Source organism: Gracilinanus agilis, chromosome 1, assembly GCF_016433145.1.
Source record: "Gracilinanus agilis isolate LMUSP501 chromosome 1, AgileGrace, whole genome shotgun sequence".
Lineage (NCBI taxonomy): Eukaryota > Metazoa > Chordata > Mammalia > Didelphimorphia > Didelphidae > Gracilinanus > Gracilinanus agilis.
This window is the reverse complement of record NC_058130.1, coordinates 134,026,206-134,043,493: the sequence shown is the minus strand read 5'-3', so window position 1 is coordinate 134,043,493 and position 17,288 is coordinate 134,026,206. Positions and strand designations below refer to the sequence as shown.

Sequence of the window (17,288 nt, the reverse complement as noted above, 5' to 3'; positions counted from 1 at the left end):
CTATACCAGGGAAATCCCAGGTCTCTTCTCTGTCCCTGAAGGCTCACTGCAGTGGCGCAGTGTGCCAGAAAGGACCTCTGCAGACAAAGGTGCCACCACTGGTAGCCTGGTGAGTGTGTGGCTGGGGAAAGGCCAGTGCAAGCTAGAAAGAATCCCCATCTCTTTGTTAAAGGCCATTTAGTGGCTTCATGGACAGCGTTGGGGGCTGGCATCCCTTTGTCTCTCAGTTTTTTCTTTGATAGATCTAATGTACTAATTCCTATTTTCAGCTAGCTAGGGAGCCCTGTCAGTGTTCTGCTCCTGGCTGAAGTTCAGCCAAAGGGTATCTACTCTCAGTGTTTACCCCTTCGCTCAGTTTTGCCTGCCTGGCCTAGGACCCACCAGATTGGCCCCTTTCTCATTAATGAAAGGAGATTCTAGTCCCACAGCAGCTTGGGCAGCCTCAGATCTACTGAGATTTGTCTTTTCACTATGAATGAAACTTTTTGAAAGTGAAGTGTTCTCCTTTTTGTCCCACTCTGAGGCCCAGAAATGGGACTTCCTACCCTGTTCCCCTCTCTCCCTCAAGAGAGGCTAGAAGCTTGGGCTCTTTGCTTAGCACTACATAAACCTATGTTTCATACAACCACTATTATGATAGCTAAGAATGGGAGGGGTAGGGGTGGTATTAGGTGGAATGTGGAGGGCAGAAAAGGGAAACATTTTTAAGAGTTTCAGCTGCCAAACTATATAGCAGCAGTGATAGGAACAGTGATAAGCCAAGGAACGTCCTGTTGCAGCCTGTTACCACCTTCACTGGAGGAAGGGTGGCCACTGAGGGACAGTTTAGCAAGCTTTTGAGTTAAAGGAAAAGTTAAGTTTTGAATCATAGTCCCTTTTCTATACGTACCCCAAAGCCCTTCCCTCTGAAACAGATTAGCTTGGCTATTGCCAAGAAGAGGCACCTCTTGGTAAACTTTTTAGAAGTTCTTCACTTACCATTCATGGATTTTGTGGCATGGGAGGGAAGGAATTTGGATCTCACATCTGAAACTAGAGAACTAAAACAAAGGTCCTGGGATAAAACATGCTAGAGTGGGAAGCCATTCCTCTCTAGTCTACTGACTATCACAGACCTCAAGGTGGCATGAGCTTCATGATCTTTGGACAGGGCTGAACTGCAGTGTTTCGTTAGGCTTAATGAGGACTCTGATCCACCATCACTGGATGAAACTGACCCAACCTTAGAATCACAAGTTGGAAGGAACTTCAAAGGTCCTACCTTCCACCCAGGACTAGAGGCCTTCTTACAACCCTGTCAACAGTCATCCAGCCTTTAAACAGCTGTGGGGAAGCTCATGTTGTGGAATAGGTTCTGCCTTACATTAAGCTGAAATTGGTCTCCCTGTAATTTCTACCCAGTAGACTTGCTCTGCCATAAAGAGTAAAAGAATAATGTTTCCTAGAGGGACCATGGCAACATCAATTTTAAAATTGTTCCTCATATGTAAAACTGGTACTAGGAGTATGAGAAGGCATAGAAACACTTATGATAAAACAAGCTGGGCACAAGATAGAATTGAGGACACAATACATATATTTTTTAATAAATGCACATATCTTTAATGATCTCTGTGACCTATAGGTATTTTTAATAAGTCAAGGCGCGTGTGTTACATTGAAGGCTCAAAGCCTCTGGTAGGCAGTAGCACCTTTGTAGGAAAATGACAATAAAGGTAAACAGGGTTTATCAAGAATGCTCTTGTACTGGGGGCCTGTGCAAATACAATTTTTAAGCTGTGCCTAGGGCACACTTACATCTCTTCAACTATGTTCATTTACTTATTTCTAAATCCCCCTCCTCTTGACAAATTCTAGTTATCATCCCACAGAAATGGTACCACCCAGAATTGAACACTGACCTGCAGATATGGTCTGACCGGGGCATTATAGCATAAGATTCTGACCCGTCCCTTCCCCTCCAATCAGTATGCTATGTTTATAAAGAGTGAAATATTTTGTCCACCATGATTAATGTGACTCAGGGTTGGCATCTCACACACGTGCACATGAACACATCGTGGGGGGCATGCAGGAATTGGTGATGAACAAACTATGGAGGGTAAGCACCATCTCCTGCCACAAATGAGCCCCCAACCCAAGAAGTGAATGATAAATTAATTCACCTAGGACACAAAGCAAGAGTCAGAGGTCGCCATCTTGAAAAATTGATACATGTCTCTGCCCAAGTTTGTATTTCGCTTAATTGGAATCATTTAGGGTCACAGTTTCAGGTCGTTTTGGAGAGCATTAAGCAGAATTCCCTTTTTTCACACCTTACTCCTGGACTTCAATGGCTTACTAATCTCTTTAGGCTGGTGGCCACTGACTCCCATGGATCCAAATGTCTTAGGGTCTTCCAAATGATTACTGTAAGGATTAGCACTGTCCTTCCCTTCTTTGAATTCCTTATTCCTTGATACATTATTTTGAGAGCGCCTCTGCTGTTGATTTTGGCTTAGTATTTAGGGCTTTGAATTTCCATAAATGACTACATTCAGAAGTAAACATTCACCATGACCAGGGTCCTATTGTGCTGTCCAGAACGTGTTCACCATCTCTAATTTGAGAGCAGTATTAAAGTCTATTATGGATACTTAGCTATATCCATAATGCAAAAAGAACCAACTAACAATAAAGGTGCAGGATAAAAAGTGATGGAGAGGGTGTCACTTTTTTGTGTAACAACCAGATAACAAATACCGAAAGCCAACTGCATGGTAGATGCCACTGTTCATCGTTCATCTTCTCCTGAAGACTGTAAGTGGGCAAAGCTCATGAAGACTTGCTCCAGTGAGACTTGACTGATGGAATAGTCGTCTAGTCCATATTTCACTTTGGCTTTCTCCAAGATGCCAAATACCTTTGGGAAAGCAGAGTCACTACTGAAGCCTCAACCCAATGGGAGTGAGGGATTGCTTTGTGTATGATAAGGGCCAAAAGGTAAGGTACAAGTGTGGCTTGACAGGGGACTAGCTCTTCTCCATCACCTGGACCACAAAGTAAAAATAATGGCCTTTGGAAGGAGAGGATGTCACAGTTAGTTATTAAACTGTTGGGCCTTTGGACAAGAAAGGGGTTCCCCCCAAGGCACTGTCTTTACTAAGATCCCCAGGCAAATAAATGCTTTTCAGGTCCCAAAATGTGCTAAGCACATCTTAGTTCTTTTATACAAGGAACTTAGATTGCCAGAGAGTATTTAAGGCTAAGAAATCTTGCTACCACAATAAGTATCAGAGTGAAAACAAACTAACTGAATATGAATAATTCCCCAGAGTCCCTCATGGAGCTGAATTTTACCACATTTTCATATGTCCAAAGGCCAGGCCTCTATGGCTACTTAATTACCTCTGTGTGTCTCTTGCTGGAGGCAGCTTGACACTGGGAAGTTTGTTCTCCATACTCACCTTTGCCCAGCTGAGGTCCTTACTGGGCAGGTGATAATGGACCATTCCTTGGTGTTCATCCTTCAGGATGCTCCCTGCCAAGAGGAAAGAGACAATTCCTGTGAGGGATACTGGGCAGGGTTTTCTATGTCAAGTTTAGTTTTCAACCCAATATGGTTAACTCCAGTCAATTCAATTACCCATGTGACCAGAGGGAATAGAGTACAATTAATAAAAAGGCAGAGGACCCAAACACCCCTTTCTCTTAGCCTTTGGATGACCTGAGTAGCTTAATTCTGCAACACATGAATGTCTGTTCTCAAGCCTGCTCGGCTTCTGTTGATAGTGATAGTGGTGAGAGTTTTAATTCTGTAAGTAGTGCTGCTAAGGCAGGTACATGTTGGGTGGTGTGTAGAATTAGTGAGAATCAGTGGGTAGATACCTGAGGAAATCACGAGGCATATTCTCAGGGAGAGGGAAAGTGCTATAGGACCTGAAACAGGGCTGATGAGAATCTCAGTGCCAACCCCCTTGTTTTCTGAGGACTGCTGGCCAGGGGCTCTAAAGGAAGCTTTGAGTTACAGTACCTGGAAAAGTCTGGTTGATAAACATCTTGAACAGCTCCAGGGCCTCCATTTTGCCCTCTTGCCGGTCACTTTTAACCTTGGCCAAGAGGGTGTAGCCACTCCCAAACTTGCTCTTGAGATGTTGTGGGCTGCCCAGGCACTTGAACTGCCCATTCACCATCATGGTCAACCGGGTGCACAAGGCATCACACTCTTCCATGCTGGGGAGCCAAGGGATTAGAGGAAGATAGGAATACAGTAACCTTTTCTCAGAGTAAAGGTTTTTGTTCTCATCTCTACAGAGGGCAGGCTTAGTAAGGCAGGCCCTGGGCTAAGGCTGGTGAGTGGTCCTATCAATAAGTCAGAGCAGTCAGCATAAAATGGAAGGAACAGCTGCCAAATGGGGTGGAAGTTTCTCCCACTGTTATTCTATCCCACAGCACACATTCCTACAACCCTTTTCAGAAGACCCTGAGTAGTCCCCAGCTAATGGGCTCAGTTTCTTAAAACCTTTCCTCTTTCCCTAACATGAAGGGAGCCAGGAACACACATAAGATCTGTGCTAATCCATGTTCTCAGTCCTATCTCCACCCCTCATGTTTGTCCCCATTGCAGTTTACAGAATCATGGAACAGAAGGTTAAAAGGAGCCTTAGAAGCCACTTAGTTCAAACTCATTTTAAAAAGAGAGAAATCAAGGACTAGAGAATGGATTTGCTGAAGTGCTAAAGTAAGTGGTATACTTGGGATCTGAATCCATCTCCTTATTCCATCAGATACTCTTTCGCCCACACCTACTACTTTCCATTGTTCTTCCTGCATCTGGGTCAAAGTGAGAGCCTGGTACCTATGGGAGGTGATGACAATGGCCTTGCCAGATTCACGGGCCCGAGTCACTGTATCCCAGAGCAGGCGCCGAGCTACTGGGTCCATGCCAGTGGATGGCTCATCTAGGAAGATGACTGAAGGCTCTCCAATCAAGGCAATCCCTGTGCTCAGCTTACGCTTGTTGCCACCACTATGTCAACAAGAAGAGAAAAAGAAATGGGGTAACTATAAAATGATACAAATTTCTAGATTCTAGTCTGGAACACTGGGGAGCCCAGGAACAATGCAGAGAGGCAGGGTAATACATGGTTAGAATGTAAATTTAACTTCCAGCTAGGCTTTATTATAGATAACAAACTAAATGATAGAAACCCCCAAATATGCATTCATTCATTCAAATGACACTTAATAAGAATCTACTACATATAATGTATCACGACAGGCATTGGGAGAGCTAAAAAATTATGTAGTCCTTGCCCTAAAGGACTTTATAATATAGTTAGGGTAGATAAGAAGGTATACAGTTAAGTAAAATATAACATAATAATTACATAAGAGGAACAAAGTGCTATGAATTAAATGGAGAGATCACTTCAATAACTCTTAAAACTGTCTGGTGTTGGGTTAAAATAAAAAAATAGACTATTAGAGAGAAAGGGGCTCCTGAAAGAATATTCAACAGAAAACAATGTAATAAATGACATGGGGAAAACTGGATATCAATATAGAGAAAAATAAATTCTTCAGGGCAGTTAGGAAGGAGAGTGGATTGAGTGCTAGGTCTGTAGTTGGGAGTACCTGAGTTCAATTCTGGCCTCAGACACTTCCTAGTTGTGTGACCCTGGGCAAGTCACCAGCCTGGTTCTTGCCCTTCTGTCTTATATTATTACTAGGACAGAAAGTAAAGGTTTAAGGGGGTGATGGTGGTGGTAGGTTCAAGTAAGAGGGAGAGAAGGTGAATTTTTGTTGAATGAAAAAATAAAAGATAATTTAAAACTAGGCTTTTAATGTACTTTTATATGCTTTAAAATGCATAATATAAAATTATATTATTACATAATAAAATGATATTTTAATATGCTTAAAAATAAGTCAAACATAATAAAAGCCTAGAAAAATGTACCACATGGACAAAACAGAATATTTGCAGGAAATATAACAATCTCCATTAAAGTCCTACTCTGATATATCCCAGTGGGATGGGGTGTTTTCTCAAAAAAAAAAAAAGCTCATTTTGAAATAGTACATTAAGGTTTTCAAGTGCTTTACATATATCTTATTCCATCTTCACAACCACTTTGTGAAGGAGAGGCTACTATTATTTCCCTGGGATAGAGGAGGAAATGGGTTCAGAGGGGGCACTTGAGAGGGTAATACAGTGAGGAAGTATGAGCCAGAATTTGAACAGGTCTTACTATAAATATAAACTGTGACTGTGGATAGATTTCAAGTATGGTGTGGTCATGAGGATCAGCCTAAGTTAAAAGAATCCAACCCAGAACAATAGGGTCAACCCAGGACAATGAACTAGTTAGCCACAGCAATCCTCAACTGTCTTCTAAGTTATGAGTGACAAAATCACAAATCTATTAAATGTTGAAAAAAAAGGGATAAAATGGATAATTCTTGTATTTAAAGTAAATACAGTGATCCCTCATCTTTCATGGGAGTTACATTCCAGAGACTCCCATGATAGGTGAAAATCCACGAAGTAGCAGCGTTATATTTATTTTATTATTTATATATATATATATATTATTTATATATATATATTTAAGGCTTTATAAACCCTTCCCACTCTCCTAGAAACCTTTCCCACACTCTTATAAACACTTCATATGCTCTTAAATACTCTTAAACTACACTCTTAAACCTACGTAATTTGGTGCTTGGGTTCACTGCCAAAAGCCTTAGAAGGTGAAGAATGTTTGGGTAGCATAGGGCTTGAAATAAATTCAAACTTTTATGAAAACTTCACAAAAACACAACAACGCAGAGCATCAATGTAAAGTGGACAAGGAGAGATGCCAAACGTACCGGCACAGGGCTGATGTTATAGTCACTGAGCCAATCAGCACCCAGGATACAGAACACAGTGCTGTGGTTGGTTGCCTTTCATTCCATTAGCCAATAGTGTGCCTTGCACAAGTGGTAATGGTGTACTGCATTTCCATTGTGTACAGCACAGTATTCATCCACAAAATCCCACAATATAGCGAAAACTCCATGACACAGAATTAGATATTTATATTTTTAAAACCCACCATACAATGAAATTGTGATAAATGAACCGTGATATAGCTAGCATATTATATATGACTGTATATTAAAGTCTCCCAAAAGAATGTGGGAGGCAATAATGAACAATGGAAACTGGGAAACACAGATGACTGACTACATCACTAGAAAAGAAATAGAAAATCCTTCAGAACAAAGATAAAACAGAGCTTCAAACCCACAACAAAACAGATTTAATATAGCTAGATGATGAAAAAGAACAGGCAGATAGGAGATCAAGAAAATTAAATTCTAAGGGTTTCCTGAGGGAAAAGCAAAGGAAAAATCCAATACTTGAAGGCAGTGCTGCCTATATAAGGATCCCTTCAGACCACATATTGACTTAGAAAACCACATGTCCATATTATTGGTGTTCTATTGTATTTTTATTGATTTAGTTAAATATTTACCAATTACACTTTTAAACTGGTAGGCCTCATTCCAGAATGTAGGTCCCATATTTGACACCTCAGCTTTAATGGATTAATGATCTCATGATATAAGCTTCACAACACACACACACGTCCCTTATGATCCTATGTTAGTCTTATCCACAATCTCCTAAAACTCTGCTATAACAGAAGGTATAAGATGCATTCTGAGACGAGGGTCAGTCATTGTCTGGCAAACTGGACAGTATGGAATGGTGACCAACCAGGCCACAGGAACAGGCTTCCATTCCCTGGTGGCCTGTTGTCACATGGTCATTATTCTTATCTATGGCAGTGGCCTGGCCAATGTGTAAACATCCATTCCCTGTACTGAGGAGGGAGCCACCCCAGTGCAGTAGAGGAGAAACATTTTCCATATGGCCTCACGTGTATGGTCATCACATGACCAAGGGAAGCGAATGAAGAGGCCCACCTGTAAGTCTTGACGAGTTTGTCTGCGTGGGGTTCCAGGAGCAGGCCCTGCAGCACGTTCTTCACACAGTTGCTAATATGGCACTCAGGGATGCCCCGTAGCCGGGCATACATGATCAGAGTCTCTCGTCCAGTCATATGTTCCAACAAGGCATCAAACTGAGGGCAGTAGCCTATTCGCTGTCGTACCTGAAACAATAATGAATCCCCAGGAGATGGGGGCAGGTAGGAAGGTGTGATCAAATAAGAAAGCTCTATCACACACATATTCTATAAAGTCTGTCAAGGGAAAGGACACAGAACCCTCTCTCTCCTTGACTCTAGCCAGGAGAGGTAATTGTTTCAAATACTTCCCCTTTCTAGGACTTTCCATTACTATCTAATGGGTAGCAATAAAAATAAAATAAAATTTCAAAGAATTCACTGGACTCCCTATAGCTAGAGCTGACTGTATTGGATTGGGACCCTCTCATGCCTCCCTGTCAAGATTATCCCTGGGTTTCCTCTGAAGCATAGGGCCAGAATGATCTATCGAATAACAATCTACACTTCTGCTAAATCATAAATGAATGTGTCCAGCACAGAATATAAAAAGAAACTTACAATTGGAAAGTCACACAAGGGGATCTTGCCTGGCCCAATGATGCTACCAACATTACTAGGCTCTTTAGGGTAGCTGCTCTACCTCCCAAAATAATGGGCTTACAGTTAAACAGATATGGATGAGAAAGGTGGGAAAATATAGCCCTGAGGTATAATGACATTCGGGCATGTAAATGGGCTCTGGGAACAAGGCAGGTGTCAAGATGCAAGGAAGACTGTCCAGGAACATGCACTGGCCATGTAAGTGATGTTATTTAAGAACCAGTCAACTTGAAAGACAGATAAAAGTTTTAGATTTTATAATTAGCTTTTAGTTTTAATAGTACCTACATTTTCAGTGGAACAGACAATTAGAATCTTTCCCTATTCTCTCTTTTTTTTTTTTTTTTTTTTAATTTTTTTTTTTTTTTAATTTTAAACCCTTAACTTCTGTGTATTGACTTATAGGTGAAAGAGTGGTAAGGGTAGGCAATGGGGGTCAAGTGACTTGCCCAGAGTCACACAGCTGGGAAGTGTCTGAGGCCAGATTTGAACCTAGGACCTCCCGTCTCTAGGTCTAGCTCTCAATCCACTGAGCTACCCAGCTGCCCCTCCCTATTCTCTCTTGAAGACTTTTCTGCTGCAAACTCTGGGACCTAGTAAAATTAGATCTGGCCAGATGCTAAAACATTTGTTGCTGGATTATTTGACCTGAACAGCCTGTTTTCTTTATTGGTCTTCATAGTCCTAAAAATGTATAAGCAAGTACAGCAACCTACCATCATATATAACAGTCTGGATATAAACAAACAAAGCTAAGATGGCTGTGGGCAAAAAAGTGAAAACCCTCATATTTTGTCCCCAAATGTAGACCCAACATGAGAATCTTCTGTTCAAACTGCTTCTTTAGAGGCTTGCTATTCATATACTCCTTAAGTACTTATTGATGAGAGAGGAAGCCAGACAAGAAGAAAAAGATATCTAGAGATCAAAGGGAAAGGGGAAAGCAAAGTGGGTGATGAATTATAATTAGATGATTAGTTTTCTCCCCAGGAAGCATTTCTGTGGGTGAAATGGAATTACTGCCAAACAAAACATTTAATCTCCAAAAAGGATAGATTTCCCTCATCAGTAAATAAAGGAACAACCTGTGCATTATACATTAAACAGTAGGCCACAACAGTCAGTCACAAAGGTAGACCTCTGGGCTAACTAACAAGAAGATAAAGAACAGAGGATCTTTCTTTTAAGCAAGCACAAAGGGCAAGGAGAAATTTGCAGTGACCTAAAGAGAATATGCTTCCCCCCAGCCCCACCCCATACTAAGTAAAAGGTTTGTTGATTTCTGTCCTGGAAGAGAAGGTCAAAGGGCTGAAAGAAGCAGGTCAACTCTTCAGATTATCTGGGAGCATGTGGAGTCATTACCCTGTGATAAAAGGCAGCAAGATAGAAGAATAAGACAGAGAAGAAGGGAAGGAGGTAGTCCATTAACTCTCTGGAGCTAAGTAATAGGTGTGGAGGGAGAGCTGGATCATCTCATAAGAAAGCAACTTCTTGGTTTTCAAGAAAAGATGATTTAGACCCACAAATGTCATGAGAAGACATCATTCTGAAATAGAGAAGGAAGAGATAAGTGATGATGAGTGCTGAGGGCAACCAAGATGGCTCTTCATGGACCCAAAAAACAAGAAAGAGAGCCTCCTGACACTTGCTAAACTTAGGCCTTACCTGGGTGTCTTATTTGGTGACAAATGGTATTACTGGAAAGAATATTAGCTGAGGATTATGATATCCTGGGCAAAAAAATTTAGGGAGACAAGTGTCCTTGTTATTACCGTCAATTGAAAGTTTGGCATTCAGAAGAGAAGCAAATTTGGGACCTAAACAGCTAGCTAATAAGAAAAGGATTTGGATTTCTAGATAATGGCTTAAATGTTGGGAACTAGGGGTTTTCAGTGAGGGAGGGAATATAAATAAGTTTTTCCCACCTCCATGCCTTTCCATTGGCTATTCCTCATGTTCTACATACCCTCCTCACCTCTGCCTCTAAAAATTCTAAATTTTATCCAAGTTAGCTTGAGCACCATCTTCTTTTCTTCTTCTTTAAGACCCTTATCTTTTGCTTTAGAAACAATACTAAGTATTATTTCAAAGGTAAAAGAGTGGTATGGGCTAGACAGTTGGGGTTAAATGACTTGCCCTGAGTCACTGCCCAGCTAGGAAGTGTCTGAAGTCACATTTGAACTCAGAGAAATGAGTCATCCTGACTCCAGGCCTGGTGTTCTTTCCAAAACTATGCTACCTCTCAAGCACCATCTTATGGGTTTAATTCAATAATATTTTATTTTTCTTCAATCACATGTAAAAACAATTTTTAATCTTCATTTAAAAACATTTTTGAGCCAAATTCTCCCCTTCCATTCCTGCCTCTCCTCTCCTCTCCTCTCCTCTCCTCTCCCTGAGATGGCAAATAGTGACTTCCTCACAAACTACTTTGTATCTATTTTATATCTACGCACATATGGTTTTTCTCTCTCTGTCCCCTCCTTCTGGGTTGGACTGCAGTACCTCCTGTCTCAATAATACCAGTATCTAGCACGGTGCTGTGTATGGTATAAGTGCTTACTAAATGTAACTGATTCATCAATTAATTGTCAAAATCTATTAGCCTAAAAGATTGCCAGGGGATGGAGAGTGAGAACATTGCCTGTATAGACCTGCTAAGCCACAGAGAAGAACAAATGACATGGGGAACAATTTCCTCCATCAGTGCTTCTAGTTCCTCTCATTTATGATGCTACGTTCATCTCAAGGTGCTATGTTCTGCTGGGAGCATCTTACCTTTTTGATGTCAGTGATGATGCTGTAGCCATCAACAAAGGCATCTCCAAAGGTAATGGTGTCTTCCCCAGTCAGCATTTTGAAGGTGGTGGTTTTCCCAGCTCCGTTGAAGCCCAGTAGCCCAAAACACTCTCCTTTCTGGACTGTGAGGGAGATTCTGTCCACAGCTAGGAAGGGCACCCTCTGGCTGTACACCTAAGAGAGAACTCAAAGACAGTATTGTGGAAATTGGGGCTGCAGACCCTCAGGAAACAAACACCTTCCCCCCCCCCCACCTCCTGGGAAAGCAATATAGGGGCTGTTCCCTTTCATTCCAGGTTCCCACTCTTCAGATCTATAAAGAAAACACATATCAAATGTAGGCACTAGTTGCTCAAAGTTAATGCCATATCATATGGGTCTGAGATGGGAAGGATCAGAACAACAATGACCATAATTTAGCTTTACCTTTGTGAGATCTTTAATGACCAGTGGGGTATTCAGCAACAACTCTGGAAGAGATTCCAGGACTTTCTTTTTTTCATCTTCTACATCTTGGTCTTTTGGAATCACTGGTGCTTGGACATGCATTTGTACCTGGATTCCAGAGACAAGGATCAAGGAAGTAAATACCCTGAAGGGGTCTGGCTCAACTAGGTTTAGAGGGCAGGTTAGAAAAGCAGGATCTGAGGGGCAATAGGGATGTGTTAGGTCTTCAGAAATGTTTTTTAAAAAAGTGTTCTCTGGGGAAGACTTTTCAGGAATTTCCTAGCTCTTCCCCAGATTTTACATATATGTATGTGAGTGTCTACATATGTATACAAAGTACATGTATACACACAAATAATCTGCTGCTTTCCACAAGGACAAAGTAATATTAGAAATTAGGCTCAATTATGATCATGAAAATGAAGAAATAAAAACTTCAAGCTCAATCACAAATATACTGAGAAAATTTTAGAAGAGGAACAACACAGTATATTTCTAGGAAAACAAATCCCAGGGGTATCTAGGTGGCTCAGTGGATTGAAAGGCAGGCTTAGGGTCCAGGGGTCTTGGGTTCAAAACAGGCCTTAGATATTTACTAGCTGTGTGACTTTGGGCAAATCACTTAATTCCCATTATTGTCCTTACTGCTCTTGTGCCTTGGAACCAATACACAGTATTTTTTTTTTTTAAACCCTTGCCATCAGTCCTAGAATCAATACTCTGTATTGGTTCCAAGACACAAGAGCAGCAAGGACTACAATGAGAATTAAGTGACTTGCCCAGAGTCACACAGCTAGGAAGTATCTGAGGCCAGTTTTGAACCCAGGACCCCTGGCCTGGCTCTCAATCCACTGAGCCACCTACCTTGCCCCTTTCTCATGCATTTTATTTTATTTTTTTACTTTGTTTCTTAAATTTTTATTTTTCCAGGTTACATGTTGATATAATTTTTAATAATTTTTTTTCTGGAATTTTTCAACCCATGTTCTCTCCTTCCCTCCCACCTTTACCTCCTTCCCAACACAGAAGGCAATATGATATAGGTTGTACATGTATTATCATACATTATGTATTTCCATGTTCATCATGTTATGAAAGAAGATACATATTGCTAACATCAGAGAAAAATTTACAGAGGAAATGATGTGGAAAATGGCATGTTTCAATCTGCATTCAGATTCTATCAGTTCCTTCTTAGATGGTGGATAGTCTTTTTTTAAATTAATAAATTTATTTAGAATTATTTTTCTATGGTTACATGATTCATGTTCTTTCCCTCCCCTCTCCCGGAGCTGACAAGCAATTCCACTGGGTTATACATGTATCATTGTTCAAAACCTATTTCCATATTATTTGAATTTGCATTAGAGTGATCTTTTAACTCCAAAACCACAATCATATCCTCATATATTTTTCTTCTGTGTTTCTGCTTCCACAATTCTTTCTTTGGATGTGGACAGCGTTCTTTCTCATAAGTTCCTCTGGATTGTCCTGTGTCTGTGTACAATGTTCTCCTGGTTCTGCTCATTTCACTCTGCATCAATTTCTGGAGGTCTTTCCAGTTCACATGGAATTCCTCCAGTTCATTATTCCTTTCAGCACAATAGTTTTCCATCAACCATAAGATACCAGAATTTGTTCAGCCATTTCCCAATCAATGGACACCTCCTCATTTTCCAGTTTTTTGCCACCACAAAAAGTGCGACTATAAATATTTTTGTACAAGTATTTTTCCCTATTATCTTTTTGGGGTACAAATACAACAGTGGTATGGCTGGGTCAAAGGGAAGGCATTCTTTTAAAGCCCTTTGGGTATAATTTCAAATTGCCCTCCAGAATGGCTAGACCAATTCAAATTTCACCAGCAGTGTATTAGTGTCCCAATTTTGCCACATCCTTGATAATATTTATCACTTTCCTTTGCTGCCATATTGGCCAGTCTGCTAGGTGTAAGGTGGTACCTCAGAGTTGTTTTTATTTGCATTTCTCCAATCAGGAGGAATTTAGAACACCTTTTCATGTACTTATTGATAGTTTTGATTTCATCATGTGAAAACTGCTTATTCATGTCTCTTGACCATTTGTCGATTGGGGAATGGCTTGATTTTTTGTAAATTTGATTAATTCCTTATATATTTGGGAAATTAAACCTTTGTCAGAGAGTTTTCTTCTAAAAATGTTTTCCCAGTTTGTTGCTTTCCTTCTAATTTTGGTTGCATTGATTTTGTTTATACAAACCCTTTTTAATTTGATATAATCAAAGTCACTCATTTTATTTACATTTTGTAATGTTCGCTATCTCTTGCTTGGTCTTAAATTCCTTCCTTTCCCACAGATCTGACAGGTATACTGTTCTGTGTTCACTTTAGTTATGATTTCACTTTTTATATTTAAGTCATTTACCCATTTTGAATTTATATTAGTATAGGGTGTATGTTGATCTAAACCTAATTTTCCCCATATTATTTTCTAATTTTCCCAGCAGTTTTTGTCAAATAGTGGGTTCTTGTCCCCAAAGCTGGGATCTTTGGGTACATCCATCCCTTTAAAGACCACAAATATTTTTGTACATTGAATATTAATAATCTTTACAAAAATAATATCTCAGTAGTCTTTTACTGAATTTAGTTTTATCACTTAAAAATGCTACAAAATTTCAAGAACAAAAAGCCCTTCAGAGTCTGTCATCTAGTCCAAATCATACCAGAATAAAAATCTCCTTACACAATTAGCAAACAATCATTTGCTTCCTGCAATGGAAAGGACCCTTTATTTCCAAGGCAGACTTCATTTTGGCATGGTTCTATAATGTTTAAGAAATTTTAAGTAACATCAAATCTAAATTTGCCTCTTTTTTTCACGTGTTTCTGTCCTCTGGAACCAAATAAAATAAAATCTAATCCTACTTTTATACAACATCCTTTTAAATACTTGAAGGAAGCTATATTATCTTCTCTAAGTCTTCCCTTATCTTTACTATGCTTTTCAGTTAATTTATTTTCTAGTTTTATTTTTTATATAGTACTTTTTGGTTACCTATTTCAAACCCCACTCCCCCACTATGCACCTCTTTATGTGATACAATTTATCCTATTTTTCTTCTTCAAATTTATCATAGTACCACCTTCTATCTCTGCATTTTTTATATCATCTTAAATAACTTAGTACCACAACCTCTGCCTGTGAATAATTCTTCTATCTACTATGATAATGAAAACAATTTTTAAGAGTTACAGACATCATTTTTCCATATAAAAATATAAATAATTTAAACTTACGGAAGCCCTTAACCCCCCCTCCCCCATCTTTCTTGTTTACCTTTTATGGTTCTCTTGAATTTTGTATTTGGACATCAAATTTTCCATTTAGTTCTGGTCTTTTCTTTAGGAATGCTTGGAAGTCTCTCTCTCTCTCTCTCTCTCTCTCTCTCTCTGTGTGTGTTTAATGCCCATACTTTCCCCTGAAAGTATATAGTCAGTTTTGATGGGTAGGTGATTTTTGGTTGTAGACCAATTCTTTTGCTTTCCTGAATATCATATTCCAAGCCTAGTCACCCTTTAGTGTGGAGGCTGCCAGATCCTGTGTAATCCTGACTGGGGCTCCTTGATATCTGAATTGTCTCTTTCTGGCTGCTTGCAATATTTTTACCTTGTCCTGGGAGCTCTTGAATTTGGCTATAACATTCCTAGGTTGTCTTTTGAGGATTTAATGTAGGGGGTGAGCTATGGATTCTTTCAATGTCTATTTTGCCCTCTTGTTCAAGAATATCAGGGTAGTTTTCTTGGATAATTTCTTGTAATATGATGTCAAGGCTTTTATTTTTTCAAGGCTTTCCTATTTTCCAGGTCAGTTGTCTTTTCAATGAGATATTTCATGTTTTCTTCTATTTGTAAATTCTTTTGGTTTTTGCTTTATTAATTCTTGCTGTTTTGTGAGATCATTAGCTTCTACTTGTTCAATTCTAGTCTTTTAAAGACTGATTTTCAGCTATGATCTTTTGATTTTCCTTTTTGGATTAGTCTTTCCTGCTTTTCATGGCTTCTAGCAGGTCAATTCTGGTGTCCAATTTGCTTATTACTTCATTTGATTTCTATGCCTCTTTTTCTATGTGGGCAATTTTGTCTTTTAAACTGTTACTTTCTTTTTGTATTATTTTAATTTCTTTTTCCTACTTTTCTTCCTATTTTTCTTCTATCATTCTTACTTGGTTCTTGAACTTTTTGAGTTCCTCAAGAGCTTGTGACCAATTTCCTTTTTTTTTTTTTTTGGAAAGTTTGTATGTGTTTGCTTGTTTGACACTCTCTGCTGTTGCTTCTGTAATTTGTTCTTTTTCTTCATAGAAATTATCCAGGGTCAAGAGCTTTTTTTGCTGCTGCTTATTTCTTTTGCTACTAGTGGACTGGGATTCCTGCATGTTGATTGCTTTCTTAGCTTCTGTTTTGCAGGGCTTTGCCTTGGTAGTATCTTCCCTTCCCAGTCAGGAGCCTGAGTGAGGAGGACAGTCAGCTCTATGATGTTCTTTTTATAGTGCTTTAAAGTGTTTTTTCCTAAGGCTATTTTTCCAATCCCTGCTGCCTCCACTGTGGCTAGCTGCACTTCTTGCCCAAGCTTTGTGCTCCACTGCTCCACTGCCCAGGCTCTGCATTTTTCAGCCTTGAATTGCATGTCTCATTGCCAAGGCCTTGCACTGCCCTCAGGGGTAAGTCTGTGGTGCTTTCAGTCAGCCCCCAAGAATTTAGAGACTGCCCCAGCCCTTGCTCTGACTCTGACATGGTAGGTGGTGTGGGGGAGAGGTGATTGGCTTGTGCTTTGATAAGTGCAGTTTTGCCCCCTTACAAAGTGGAAATCCCCAAACACTGCCTACCTTTAAGGCTGCGTCCCATGGGAGAGCCCCTTTATTCATCAGATTTTGATTTCTGTCCTTTTGAAATGCTTTGTAATGATTGGTTGGAAGGAGATTCAAAAGGCTCCTGGTACTCCATTGCCATCTTAGCTCCATCTCTTCTCTTGTGAATTTTAAATGTATTAATAGTACTCTTTTCTTTCTTTTAAAAAATCTCTACTACTGCCCAATTAAGTCACCCCTCACACACCACTAAAAGTCCTCCCTTATAGTAAACAAGTACAATCAAGTTATAGAAATCCACATATTGACCATACCTGAAGATTTATTTCTCATTCTGCACCTCAAGTCTACTACCTCTCTCTCTATTGGAGAGCATGCTTCATTATATAGCAGGGTGGTCATTATGTAAACTATTCTCTGAATTCTGTTTGTTTTACTTTGCAGCAGTTAATACAGATCTTGGTTTTTCTAGTTGTCAGTTATTATTTCTTATGGAAACAAAATATTCTGTCACACATTTAAAGAACACAATTTGTTCAGGTATCCCCCAGATGATGGACATTCTTTTATTCCCCAGATTGTTGTTAAACAGG

General features: G+C 39.7%; 1 protein-coding gene across 1 annotated transcript in view; it reads right to left on the bottom strand.

Annotated features, from left to right (window-relative positions):
• Nucleotides 1-1,576: 1,576 nt before the first annotated feature.
• The window catches only part of ABCA3 (ATP binding cassette subfamily A member 3), a 79,753-nt gene continuing 64,041 nt past the window's right edge, over nt 1,577-17,288 (bottom strand). The window contains exons 24-30 of the mRNA XM_044657170.1: nt 11,829-11,957; nt 11,382-11,576; nt 7,960-8,147; nt 4,838-5,008; nt 4,013-4,212; nt 3,447-3,520; nt 1,577-2,902 (exon numbers count right to left, since the gene is read on the bottom strand). Of these exons, the coding sequence (XP_044513105.1) occupies nt 2,774-2,902; nt 3,447-3,520; nt 4,013-4,212; nt 4,838-5,008; nt 7,960-8,147; nt 11,382-11,576; nt 11,829-11,957 (1,086 nt within the window). The 3' untranslated portion in view covers nt 1,577-2,773. The remainder of the gene's footprint in view (nt 2,903-3,446; nt 3,521-4,012; nt 4,213-4,837; nt 5,009-7,959; nt 8,148-11,381; nt 11,577-11,828; nt 11,958-17,288) is intronic.